This window comes from Mustela putorius, unplaced genomic scaffold, assembly GCF_011764305.1.
Source record: "Mustela putorius furo isolate JIRA1106 unplaced genomic scaffold, ASM1176430v1.1 tig00000596_pilon_pilon_pilon, whole genome shotgun sequence".
NCBI lineage: Eukaryota > Metazoa > Chordata > Mammalia > Carnivora > Mustelidae > Mustela > Mustela putorius.
The window spans coordinates 14303501-14316225 of record NW_025421428.1 but is presented as its reverse complement, the minus strand read 5'-3'; the positions used below and the strand labels follow the sequence as shown (position 1 = coordinate 14316225).

The 12725-nt window shown below is 67.0% G+C and overlaps 1 protein-coding gene across 3 annotated transcripts in view; it reads right to left on the bottom strand.

The window, feature by feature from the left end:
- The window catches only part of RXRA (retinoid X receptor alpha), a 91259-nt gene that overhangs the window by 18238 nt on the left and 60296 nt on the right, over positions 1-12725 (bottom strand). For all 3 annotated transcript variants that reach the window (XM_045082875.1, XM_013058548.2, XM_013058550.2), the window contains exons 2-4: positions 6690-6955; positions 1339-1489; positions 1083-1262 (exon numbers count right to left, since the gene is read on the bottom strand). In XM_045082875.1, coding sequence (XP_044938810.1) covers positions 1083-1262; positions 1339-1489; positions 6690-6955 — 597 coding nt within the window. The remainder of the gene's footprint in view (positions 1-1082; positions 1263-1338; positions 1490-6689; positions 6956-12725) is intronic.

Below are 12725 nucleotides of genomic sequence, written 5' to 3'. Positions count from 1 at the left end.
GCCGGGAGCGGCGCCATGTCCTGCTTGTCCCCTGCAGCCCGGAGCAGGAAATCCTGCAGGACCACACGGCCCGTCTGGGTCTCAGCTTCTCCCCAAGAACCAGAGGAGCTAGAAAAGAACATGAGAGGACAGCCACAGGCACCGCAGGTGACAGTCCTTGGCGGTGGGCCACCAGCCTGGGGACCGCGTCAGAAGCAGTGGCAGCTCAGACAGGAGCAGACACGGAGCCCCTGATTCCCACGAGGCCCTGGGTACGAGCGCCAGCGACATGGGCCCCTCCCGCTGCATCTGAGCACAGGAGCAGAGTAACCCAGGGAATGAGCCAGCAGGACGCAGCGGTCGGCAAGCCCACAGATGGGGAAACTGAGGCCCACAGGGAGAGGCTGGGCAGAGGGAGGTCACACTGCCACGCTGGGGCCAAGGACTCGGGCCCAAGTCTGGCTGAGTCACTTAAGTTCAGTGGCCTCAGGGGAGTGACCTTCCATGCCAGCTGTCTCCCTGCCCTGCCCCTAACAAACTGTCCATAAAGCAGGCCCCCATACCCAAGCCCAAGAGTCCGACTGCTCTGAGGACCCAGGGAGCCTCCTCCAGGTGCGCAGAAGGAAGCGGGGCCCAGGGCAACCCCGGCACTTGGTGGGCTTGGGGACACCTGCTCGGTCTCCAGAGTGTCCTGCTCCGGTCCGCCCCCTCTTCCGTGCTGTCCCCGCCCTGGCCGCCTTGATCAGCCCCTAGCCAGACCCCGAAACGTCGCTCAGGACACGCAGGCACCCGCGGCCCTGGGCTCCTCCCGCCCCGACCGCACCTCCCACCTCCCACCTCGGCCCTCACGGTGCTTCTGCCCTGGCCCGGCGCCCCAGAAACCACGCACCGGGTTGCCACGACCTCATGGCACGACCACGAGGAGGGTTTGATCGACGCTAGTCCATCACCGGGCTGTCCCCCCTCAGCGATCCCGGGCACGCAGCAGGTGCCAGGGAAGGTGGAGCAAAGCCTCCGCGCAGCCCCGCGTCCGCAGGCAGCGAGCGCCCAGGCAGGCGGGACGCAGCGGCGCACCCCCCCCCCCGGCCGGCGCCCGCGCCCACCTTCCCGCTTCATGCCCATGGCCAGGCACTTCTGGTAGCGGCAGTACTGACAGCGGTTCCGCTGCCGCTTGTCGATCAGGCAGTCCTTGTTGTCCCGGCAGGTGTAGGTCAGGTCCTTGCGCACCGTCCGCTTGAAGAAGCCTTTGCAGCCCTCACAGCTGTAGACCCCGTAGTGCTTGCCTGCGGGGAGAGGCCCGTGACCACGCCGCCCCGGCCGGCCCCCGCGCCCCGCCCGTCGGGTCCCGTGGCGGCCTACCTGAGGAGCGGTCCCCACAGATGGCACAGATGTGCTTGGTGAAGGACGCCATGTTCCCTGAGGGGTGGGCCGGAACTTTGAGGACACCATTGAGGCCGAGGGGAGGCTTGATGTCCTCGCTGCTGCTGACGGGGTTCATGGGTGAGCTGAGCTGAGGAGGGACAAGTGGGGGTGTCCGGTGGGTCGGCACGGTCCCCAGCACCTACCCCGCGGTCGGGAGTCGCCAACATAACCCCACTTTACAGAGAGGGAAACCGAGGCTCAGAGGGGGGCCCTGCCCGCCACAGGCCACACAGCTCGGGAGGGGCAGGGCCTAGTTGTGCTGAGCGGCCGCCAGGCTGCAGGAGGCTGCTCTGCCCACAGCCCGCCCAGACCTCGGGGGAAGACCCCTGAGGCCCTGCTCATGCCCCCGCCCCTCATTCAGCTAAGAACAAGAACCGGGCCCCACTACTGCGCACGCCCTGGACAAGACCGCGTGTACTCGCCACCGTCCCTGTGAGGCAGGCACTTGGGGGAACCGCGACCCACAGATGGTGGGCGCCGAGGGCTGGTCCCAGTAGACCAGAGAGTCGGGCTCCATGTCAGCAGGCCACCCTGCCAGGGCCTCAGGGATCAGAGTGGGGGTCCCGGGTCATGTGGCTCCAGGCGTGCAGGGCCAAGCCAGCACCCCCTCGGCGCCCAGCCCCGCCCCGCCTGGAGGAAGCGTGGGAAACTCACCAGTCACCCCGGCAACCGCCGGTGGCTGTGACACAGCGGTGACACAGCAGTTTTGGTTCTGCTGCGTCCAGTCCAGGGCTGCTGTCAGCGCCCAGAGATGCTCCCCACGGCAGCCCACAGGCCAGCCCCTCTCCCCCGGTGCCAGGACCCCAGCCGCGCGGCACCCCCGCACCCCCACTTCTGCAAACCCGATGGAGGCGGAAACCGGGTGATGCGGGCGTGCGTGGGGAAGGGTGGCAGGCACCACACTGTCCCCTGGTAGCCCCGGGCCCCTCCTGCCAGCGGGAACCTCGCCTCCTTCCTTCCCCACGGCCCCCAAACTGCCCCCCACCCCTTTGCTCAAGGGGCAGGAAGAGCGTGGGCTCAAGGCACATGAAGCAGAAACCACCCAAAGCTTCCTTCCACGTGGGCCTCCGTGTGGTCCCCCGCCCATTCTCGGTCCTGGGCCGAGCGGCTCCGTGAAGACACTTAACCCTCGCAGGACCCGGGTGGGGCACCACGAAGAACAGAGCAGCCCCCCGGGCAAGGCCAGCAGGCCCACTTGCTCTGTCCCCAGGCGCCAGGAGCGCCCCCCAGGGAAGACAGGGGCCTGAGCAGGGGCTCAGTCTGTAAGAGCCCCAGAGCCCGCACCGGGTTCATGTGTGCGTGCCCCTCAGAGCGTGGGAACGTCCCCCCAAACCCCATTTCCCGGGCCGGGGGACTGGCGGAACAGCAGGTGAAGCTGAGGCCTTGGAGTGGCAGGTGGTGAGCACGAGGAGCCCCTCGTGTGCTGCAGAAGGAGAAACCGAGGCCCCAAGAGGCTGGCTTGTCCACAGCTGCTCAGTGACCCCAGCCAGGCGGTCAGAGACGCAGCACTGCGGGGCTCACAGGCCGGGTAGGGACAGGGGAGGAACGGGGTGAGGGGGACAGTGCAGCTTCAGCAAGGCCCGCTCCATTCACGGTGTGCCTTTGGGGAAATCACTGTCATTCTGCCCTCGCGGTCCCGGGTGTGCGAGACGAAGGGCTGCGGCCGGATAACCCAGCGGATGCCCGGGCAGCTGCCTCAGTGCTCGGCCTCCAGGAGGAGGCGCCGCCAGCCGGTCCTGGGCAAAGGGGACGCCAAGCCAGTCCCCATGAACCCACCCGCAGGGAGCCACCCAGGACACGAGAGCAGGGGGCCTGTCCCCGCGCTGTGGGAGCCTGGGCAGGTCTCCGTGGGGCTGGACCCACCGGGAGCACAGGGAGAGGAACCTGGGCATTTCCTCTTCCGTGCTTGCCCGCGCCATGCTGGGCGGCCGGCGGGCCCCCTGCCCTCCCAACCTCCTCAGTTGACCCGGGACTGGTGCCTCCCCCGGGCCGACTGAGGCAGGGCTGTAGCAGGAAGGGGGCTGCCCGGGGACCCACATGGGAAGGAGCCACAGGCAGACGGACGGTCAGTGCTGAGGCCCCCGACCACGTGCCGGGGCACCCCTGCCCTCCCGGGCCTAGGCCTCCCGCGAGCAAAGTAGTCGTCCCAGGAGACCCTGCGCGCGGAGACAAGGCCGGGCCGCAGACCCACTCAACACAAGCCACCCACTTGGTTTCTTTGCCTCAACTCGTACGTGGTCCCCACAGGGCCACCAGGGCAAGGATGTTGGGGTCGGGCCCCCTCTCCATGCTGCTCCCCCTGCCCAGCTCCAAGCTGATGGGCCTTGGGTGGGTTCACAGCTCCCGGACAGAGGACAAACCGATTCCCGGGGCTCGTTCTACCTTGCGGGCGCCCCACCTACGAGGGGCTGCTCCCCTCCTGTGGCCCACCCCACCCCACCTCTGGGGAGACCCACGGCGCCAGCAGCCCCACGCTGGAGCCCGACGGCCGCGTGCTGTGGCCAGGGTGGGCCCGTCTCGTTTCCCCTTTCAGACCCTTGGCATCTATTTCAGTTCCCACCGGAGCCTCCAGGACTTACTAAAATCACCACCTGCCTCCTCCGTGCCCCACCAGGGTCTCCTGCCGCCTCACGAGGCTCCTCTCTTCCGCACCCACCACGCCCTTCCTCCGGAGCCCACGGCAGGCCCCCCTCACCAACCCGCGGGGGAGGCCATCACCCACAGCCAGAACCGGGGTGGAAGGCTCAGGCCCGCCACACATGGAGAAGGTCTTCGGCCTCACAGGCCTCACGCTGCCAGCAAGGCAGGGGCAAACCCAGCAGCACGACCCACCTCAGCTGGTTGCCCCGTCCCAGAGCCTCCCAGCCACAGAACCCCCCAGCACTGGCCGCCCCGCTGGCCCAAGAGGATCCCGCACCGGGGAAGCTTCACTGGGCTGGAGACGCCTGGTCGCGGGGCTGCCCACGGAGGGCCAGGTGCGGCGGGCAGGCTCTGGGACAAGCGGGGGACACTCCTGGGCTTGGCGCTGATGGAGCCCCCAGACCAGGAAGAGATGCGGGGCCGTTTGGGCACTCGGCCCAGCTCACACGGCGGGCCAAGTGGGGTGGGCTCGGGTGTTGACTGCCCCCTCCCTCAGAGCCGTGGGCTCGAGCAGGCAGCCCTCGGCTGAGCGCCGGGCCTCCCCCAACAACAGCAGAGAACCTCCCTATTCTGGCAACCATGACTTCGCGGTTGTGGTTTGGGGAGGGGGTGGGGCATGCCCCCCTTTGAACTCCACCCACACACCCATGAATATGGGGAACCCCAGGTCTCCGAGACAAGCTGCTGAAACTCAGAAGCTGTGCTCGCTCCAGGAAGGAGCTGCGGGGGCGTGGGGCTGGCGGCAGGGTTCAGGGGAGACAGAGGCCCACCCGGGAAGGGCAGCCAGAGAGGCCAAGCACCGTGGGGGGAAGGGGTGTGCAGACTGTGGCAAACTCCCTGTGGCCCACCCAACGGACAGACACACAGACAGACGGCCGATCCCAGGACAGTAATGAGCATCTGGGACACGGGTTTGCCTCCTGCCCTGCCCCGGGCCCGATTCTTGCCCTGACTCCGTGTCAGCTTCATGGGGCCCGGAGCCCCTTTCCACACACAACCCGGGTTCAGCCAGCACCTGCTAAGTGCCAGGAACCTAGGTGAGCGCAGAGAATAACAGAACGGGACAGATGCGGTCCCGAAACCCCCTCGCTCCCTAGCACCGCGCAGCCCCTGCCTCCAGACAGGTGACCGGCAGCGAGGGGCAGGTGCCCCCAAGGTCTGAAGGGCGCCACCGCCACCACCAGGCTCCTGCTGTGCACTCGGGGTGTCTGGGACTGGTGGCAGGCCTGAGGCCAGCAAGGACCCCCGTGGGGCTGAGGGTCGGCAGGTGCCTGCCTCCATCATGGTCCCCAAGGGGCTAGTGCGGGCTCCAACTCCCTGTGCCCTCTCACTCCCCACAAGGCGCTGTGCAGCCAGCAAGAGTGGGGTGGGGTGACCTGGCCAGGCCCAGGAAGGCAGCCGAGCCTCCTGCATGCAGCACCTCAGGCCTCCTGCCTGCTCTGGGGCCCAGCTGACATGACAGCGGCCCTAGCTATTCTGCCCCCTTCCCTCGGCCACCAAGGGCCACCAAGATCGCTCTGGAAAAGCCAGCAAGATCCTGCACCAAGGCCAGCCCTAGAGAACAAGCCGGACAGGCAGCGGGCTGGCTCAGCTCAGGGATGCCCCAGGCCTCCCACGCCAGGGCCAAGGAGGGCTGCCCTGCAGGCGGCGTGGCAGGAGGGGGTTTGGGAGCCCATGGGACGCGGCGGGCACAATTAGATGTAAGGCTCTGGGCAAGGACGCCTGCACTTCAAGTGTCTCCCAGCAGGCCGTCCTGAGGCTCCGTGGAGATGGTTTAGAGACCCCCCCACCACGGGGGCCTTCACCCACTGGGGCAAGAAGGGTGGCGCGTGCACTTGGACTCGGACCGGGAATGGAGCCACCCTACTGCAGCGAGGACCGCTCGTCCGCAGAGAGAGGAAGAGCCGGCTAGGACTCAGGCAGGTCTCCCATTCACCCAGCAGAAATCCACCGGGAAGTACACGGAGCTGGGAGAGGGGAGACCCGACTGGGCCCCGGGGCCCCTTCACAATGCAAGGACCTCCAGAAGAGCTCAGGACAGGTCTGCAGGGGTTTGGACAAGAGGCACCCGGCACAGAGTGGGCCGGGCCTCCAGGATCCGCATCGCAAGAACCAAAGTGAGCCAGGCCCTGCCAAGCACCAGCTGATTCCTGATTCATGGACGATCCCAAACGCCAGACGGTTCCAAACACATGACTGTGGGAAGGACCACAAGCCCAGCGGAGGAGCCCAGGGCCTGGTCCGAGGGGGGAGCATCTGCACGGAGCCTGCGCGTCTCTGCCCTGGGATCGGGGCCCAGGGGTGATGAAGCCCCAGGCGTGGGCTGAGCAGAGGCTCAGCAGCGAAGGGCCAAGAAGGGGCAGAGGCTCCAGGGAGGCGGGTTCAACCCGACACACACAGAGCCCCCACCTGCAGAGCCGCGCCCCGGGAGCAGGGAGCCCGCCGACAGCAGGGGCCCACTGGTGCAGACAGCCAGCTGCAGCGAACTTGGCTGATGACCTCTGAGAGTCCAGGGCTGGGGAGTCAGCCAGAGCCGGCCTCAAACTCAGGTGGGAGCCTCCTCTCTGAGGCTCTGCTTCCCAGCGGCAAAGGGCAGGAGTGACAGCGCGCCCCCAGGGTCCACAGGAAGGTCCCACCTCTGCACTTACCTGGGGGCTGCCTGTGCCGAAGCCCAGGGCAGGCGTGGTGGGCACTGACATGGAGTGGGGGCCCATGGGGGAGCTGATGACGGAGAAGGGCGGGCCCATGCCGTTGATGGGGGAGCTCAGGGTGCTGATGGGCGAGTGCAGCTGTCCCGGGGAGCCAAGAGAGGAACCGATGCCCGGGCCCAGGGAGGGGTGCAGCGAGGGGGCAGCCATGGAGCCTCGGCCCGTCGGCGAGCTGAGGGATGAGGAGTTCACCTGGGTGGAGAAGTCTGTAAGACAAAAACCCGAAGAGGGTGGTCAGGAATGCACACTGCCCGGCCAGGCCCCGGCGCCCCCATGGTGAGTCTAACCCCACAACAAGCTTAACAGTTCATGCTGCAGATTCCTGCCAACAGGAGGCCAGAGCGCAAGGAGCTGCCCCCCGACAGCCCCCAGCCCCGGCCGCGGGGTGCAGGCTGGGCCAGAGCAGACAGCGCAGGCCGAGCAGGGGACGGCTGCCAGCGGTGGCTCCCTGATGCCCATCCAGGGAGGCCAGACAGCCGCCTGTCCACCTGGAACGTCTGCTCACCACGAGCTGCCGGCCCCTCTGCCCGTGCACCCAAGGGGAAGAACTAAAGGTGAGCCGTGACAGTAAGAGGCACGAGGCTGCTGCTCCCCGAGTGCCCACCATGTCCACAAGGTGGACCCCATGCCCGGGCCTGAGAGCCACGTGGTGAGGACGCGTCCGGCCCCGCTTACAGACACACGGCTGAGGCCCCGAGTTCCCACAGCTGCCCAGGGCATAGCACATCTGCCACCAGGAGGCTGACCCCCGCTCCGAGTTCTGGGCCGGAGCCCACGCCCTGCCCACGCCCACCCAGACGCCCCCACGGCCACGGGCCCTCAACCCGCGAGGCCCCGGAGAGACGCCCGCTTCCGATGTGCCCGGGCCTGCTTCCGTGGGGGCCTCGTGGACAGGCCGGGGTGTGTGCCAGCCCAGAGGCTGCGGGGAGAGGCTGGGACCTCCCACACATGCTTTCATCTCAGGGATTTCAAAGCCCCAACGAGAGAGCTGAAGAGCCCCCCCCCCCCGCAGGCTCTGCAGGAAGAAGGCTCCCCCGGAGGAAGGCTCAGGCGGCGAATCCACTGCCCGCGGGCAGGCAGCACGCACCAGCACAGCAGCAGAGCCGGGGAGCCCGAGGCCGCCTCCACCCGCAGAACGCCCTGGGGCCCCTCCTCCGGCCTCAGCCTTCCCACCTGCAAACGGGCCTTGCCCACAATACCCCAGGTCAGAGGGCCCAACCCGGCTGCACCCCTCAAGGCTCCGGGTACCACTTGCCTCCCTGAACCTCGGGGCGGCTGTGTTCCAACGGCCCCCCTGAGTCTTGGGGGACAGACCCCCTCATGCGGCGGGACACCACGACCAAGCGGCCCAGTTGAGATGCAGCACACGTGACTCTGGCCAAAACCCTTACCCAGGGCCGTGCGACCCTGTCCCCGGAGATGCTGGGGGTGGCCAGCCCGAAAGGTGGGGTGGTCCCGCAGAGACGTGCCGCCCCACCAGAGGCCCAGCCCCTGTGAGCATTTACCCGTTTCTGCCTCTCAGCCCCGGGCCCGCAGGACACTTCCCCTCCTCCCCATTCCGTGGGACCGGCGGCGCCGAAGCCGGCCCAGAATTCCACGGTCCAGCTGGGGGTGGGCAAGCCCCCGGCGCCCTGACTCCACTGACAGCAGCCTCAGCCGAACCAGTGGAAACGCCTCACTCACAAAATCGGAGATCGCCCACTTCAGTGAACTTGAGAATGAAACCTGGAATCCCAGCGGACTGGGGGCCGGCAGCGCCTGTCAGCAAGGGTGGGGGTGGGCACCGCCGATCTGCCCTGTGGGTCTCAAAGCGCCCGAAACACGTGTGCCTCGAGGGTCATAACTTCCCCAGAAAGCCCAGGGGGAGCAGCGGGGCTGACGACAGAGGACGGGCTGGGAGAGCTGTCTACACACACCGGACCCAGGCCGCGCCGCTGGTCCCTGAACCACGGGGCTCCTGCGGCCCTGTCCGCCCACCCGAGACAGACACAGAGACTGAGGCACAGACTGCTGGCGTGAGACTCGCCCGAAGGCAGGAGTGCAGAAATCCGCAGCTGCCCCGCACCAGGCAAGCAGGGACCCACTGTGGGTGCCTCCCCAGCCCGCAGCCAGCCCCGGATGAGGGCCCAGTGCCGGCTTCACCCCTGCCAAGCCCGGGCTTCCCTGTCTGCACACACCCGTGTTGCAGAAGCCAGCCACGGCCTGGACCAGGGCTGCCCCCTCCACGCCGTCGGACGGGCGCCTCTCTGACTTCACCGTGGATGCGAAGGGGACAAGACGGCCTCTGCGAAACAGCATCAGCGGCCAGCTCCACGGGAGAGCACGGAGACCCCGCCAGGCAGCCAGGGCACCCGGGGCTCCCAGGCCCAGAAGGGCGTCTCTGCACCCCCACGCACCTCTCTTCCTAGAAGCGGGAAGGAGACCAGGATGCCAGGGCCAAGCCCAGCAGCCACTCCTAGACTCCACCCCTGCCCAGGTGCTCCGGGGGCCCGGGGGGGCCTGAATCAGACCAGGACACCGCAGGGCTTCTCAGGGGCCGCTCGCCTCAAGGGGCGGGGTGCAGGGGTGCAGCCAGTAGCCACGGTCGCTGGGAGGAGCATCCACTGCTGCCACAGCTCCCAACTGCAGGGCCCCATCCGCCCACCGCCCACCCTGCGGGGCCCTGAGCTGCTGCTGGTTTGCTGCTCCCCCCAGGAAGGGGAGGGAGAGGCAGGAGAAAGCTTGGCCGGAAGGAAGGAGGGAAGGGAGGAGAGGCCGGCTGCCAGGCTGCACCCAAAGCCCCCAGCCCCGCAAGGCACTGCCTGCCCCTAGCCCAAGTCTGAGAACCAGGAGGGGGGTAGCCACCAGGGGAAGGAGCACCCACCGCCAACTTCTGTGCCGCCCCACCCCGCCCCGGCTGGACGGCACAGGCCCAAGTGTCCAACAACTGCCCCAGTGTGAGCTTCTGGGGTGGCTGAGTGTGGTGGCTATACCGGCCCCCCTCAGTGCATGCCCCCTCCGGACCCCTGCTGTCCCCAGCCACCACCAGTGCATGCCCCTTCCAGACCCCTGCCGCCCCCCTGCAACACGTGCCCCCCTCTGGACCCCTGCTGTCCCCAGCCCCCCCACCCCCCTCCCTGGCTTTGGGTGTTTCCTGTTTACACAGAGCATCCGCAGCAGACACTTTCCCGGAGCCTGGGTGACAATGGGCTGGGCGTGTTTTCTGGAGTCTTCTGGAGAGAGACACTCTGGCCAGGAAGGGAACGTTACAAAGAAAAGGCAAAAAAAGCCCACACATCCTCCGCCTGCAGAGGCCCGGCCCGCCCCCCTCCACACGCGTGCAAGGCTCCTCGCGGCCAAGCCCCTTACCCGCCCCCCCCACCGAGGAGCAGAGGAGTGCTCAGGCCTTGGAGTATGTCATACTTTGAACCTGCTCCGGCTTTGCCACTGGCTGGTCACCACACGCTTAACTGACCCCTGCTCGGCGGGGCTGCAGGACCCCGGACGCAGGCTCCCTGCCCCAGGGATGCAGAGGGGCTTGCAAGGGAGGGGCAAAACCCGAACCCCAAACCTCACACCCTCCGCACCCCACACCCCTTACACTGCGCATGCATGCACGTGCACACACGCGTGCATGTATGCACACACACGGATGCACATGTGTGCACACGTACACACACACATATGCACACACACGCACATATGTACGCGTACACACGTATGCACCCACCCCTTGGGGACTACAAGCAATCAGTGAGACTGGGGAAGGAGGCCATGGCCTGGGAGCTCACAAGGACCTCCAGGAAGGACAGTCCCTGTCCAAACAGGGGAGGCGCAGCAGCCGCAACATGGGTGAAGAGACCTGGAAAGGCTGCCAGATTCAGTCCAGGAAGGCTACATGGAAGAAGTGGCAGGCAGAACTCTCTTTTGGCACAAAAAGCACTCAGGCCACAGAATTGCTTCTAAAATGCTAACACCCGGAGGCCGGCATCAGCCACGGGGCAGAGACGGACGCGCTGGGGTCTGAGCCCCAGGACCTCCTGCGCCCCAGAGCCCGAGGGTGAGGAGTTGTATTTGGTAAAGCTTCAAGTCAAGAAAGTGCTCCTGGGGGCGCCTGGGTGGCTCCGTGGGTTAAGCCGCTGCCTTCGGCTCAGGTCATGATCTCAGGGTCCTGGGATCGAGCCCCGCATCAGGCTCTCTGCTCAGCGGGGAGCCTGCTTCCCTCTCTCTCTCTGTCTGCCTCTCTGCCTACTTGTGATCTCTCTCTGTCAAATAAATAAATAAAATCTTTTAAAAAAAAATTTAAATTAAAAAAAAAATAAATAAAATAAATAAAGTGCTCCTGGTAATGGACAACGGCAGGGACTGCTTCTTGGGGTGGTGAGCTCCCCATCAGAGCCACATGCAAGCAGAAACCACATCCACCGCTCAGGAATGGCCCAGCAGATGGCCCCTAAGGCCCCTTTGACAGAGGGACTCTCTCCACCACCCTCCAAAATCCCTAAGCTCCATGTGCTCCCTCCAGAACGGGGTTTTGGAGCCACCCCACAGCAGGGAGCTGGGAAACCCCACCAACGCCTTTCTGCTCCCCACAGGGTAGACAGGGGCATGTGGCAGGAAATGCCAGCCAGCCCCAGTGCGGTGGGGTTGGGGTGCACCCCGGGACGCCGCCCCCTCCGGGACAGCTCAGGGCTCCTCCAAGGCCCTACTTTGCAGAACCGACTGGGGCGGAGTCCCGGCAGGCCACAGGCCGGGGCCGCGTGTCCGGCGGAGAAAAGGACATGGGGCCAGGCGGGGACTCAGAGGTGCGGGCGACAGGAGGTGCGACGGCAGGAGCGTGAGGAGGGGTCCCGTGGGCGGGCACAGGCCAGAGGCTTCGAGGGGGGCCAGAAGGACCGCAAGGGGGCAGGAGAGCAGGTGCCCAGGAGGAAGAGGGGCACAGAAGACCCCGGGACAAACAAGACTAGGGTTCTGAGCACAAGCTCCCCCAGGCTCTGCAATTCTGTGTCCCCGCCTGGGGACCCGCACCACCCCCCGAACCGAAACCCCACGTAGAGGCGCTGGCAGGCCTCAGGAGCTTCCCGGGACACCCACCTTCAGCCCCCACCTTCCGGAAGGACTGCTTCCCCTGCTGCCGCCGGGGGAGGGAGAAGTGGCCGCCTGGCAGGGACTGCGGTGGGGACCACAGCGAGCGTCTGGGTTTGGGGGAAGCTGAGGGTGGCTGGAACAGACAGAGGAGGTGGAAGGAAGCTTCGACCGGCCCTGCAGGGTGAGGGGCTTTCGGGAGCTGGGGCTGGGCCGGCCCTGCAGGCGCAGACTCCTGCCTGCCCCCGGGGCGCATGGACCCAGCACCGCGTAGCCTGTCTCCCCTCCTGCACACTGAACCTACCCATGGCAAGAGGCTAGCGTGGTGGCCACTCTCCAGCCTGCAAACGGTGGGCTGAGACGCAGGGTTCCCGCCACCTCCCAGCCCACGGAGCACAGCACCCCGATGGCCGCCCCGCGCAATGTCAGCTGATGGCTCAGGGGGCTGGGGCTGAGATTTCAGCTCCTCTGGGGTCCCCCTGCCCTGTCCCAAACCAGTGGTGCCAGCCCCAAACCCCAGCCCCTGCTGAGGAGGACACAGGTCAGCTGGGCCTTCCCAAGGGGTCGAGAGAAGCCCGGGGCTACCCCTGCCCTGCCCCAAGCACCAGAGGCCTCAGAGCAGGGTGTGTGTAGGGGGAGCGCACAAGCCGCCTCGGAGGCCCACCCTCTGGCAGGCTCAGCAAGCCCACGGGCCCACGGTGGCCAGGACTCGGGACCTGCCCAGCTCTACACGGAGCCCACGGTGGACCAGATCCACCCAGATCGCGGACCCGAGAGGGAGAGGAGGGGCACCGCGAGCCAAGACACGCGCTCCTCCCCTGCCCACACCTGCGCACCGCGAGCGGCTCCAAGGGTTTTTGGTTCCTGGGCGCCCGACAGAGACTTCACCCCCCACAGGTCCCCTGGAGACCA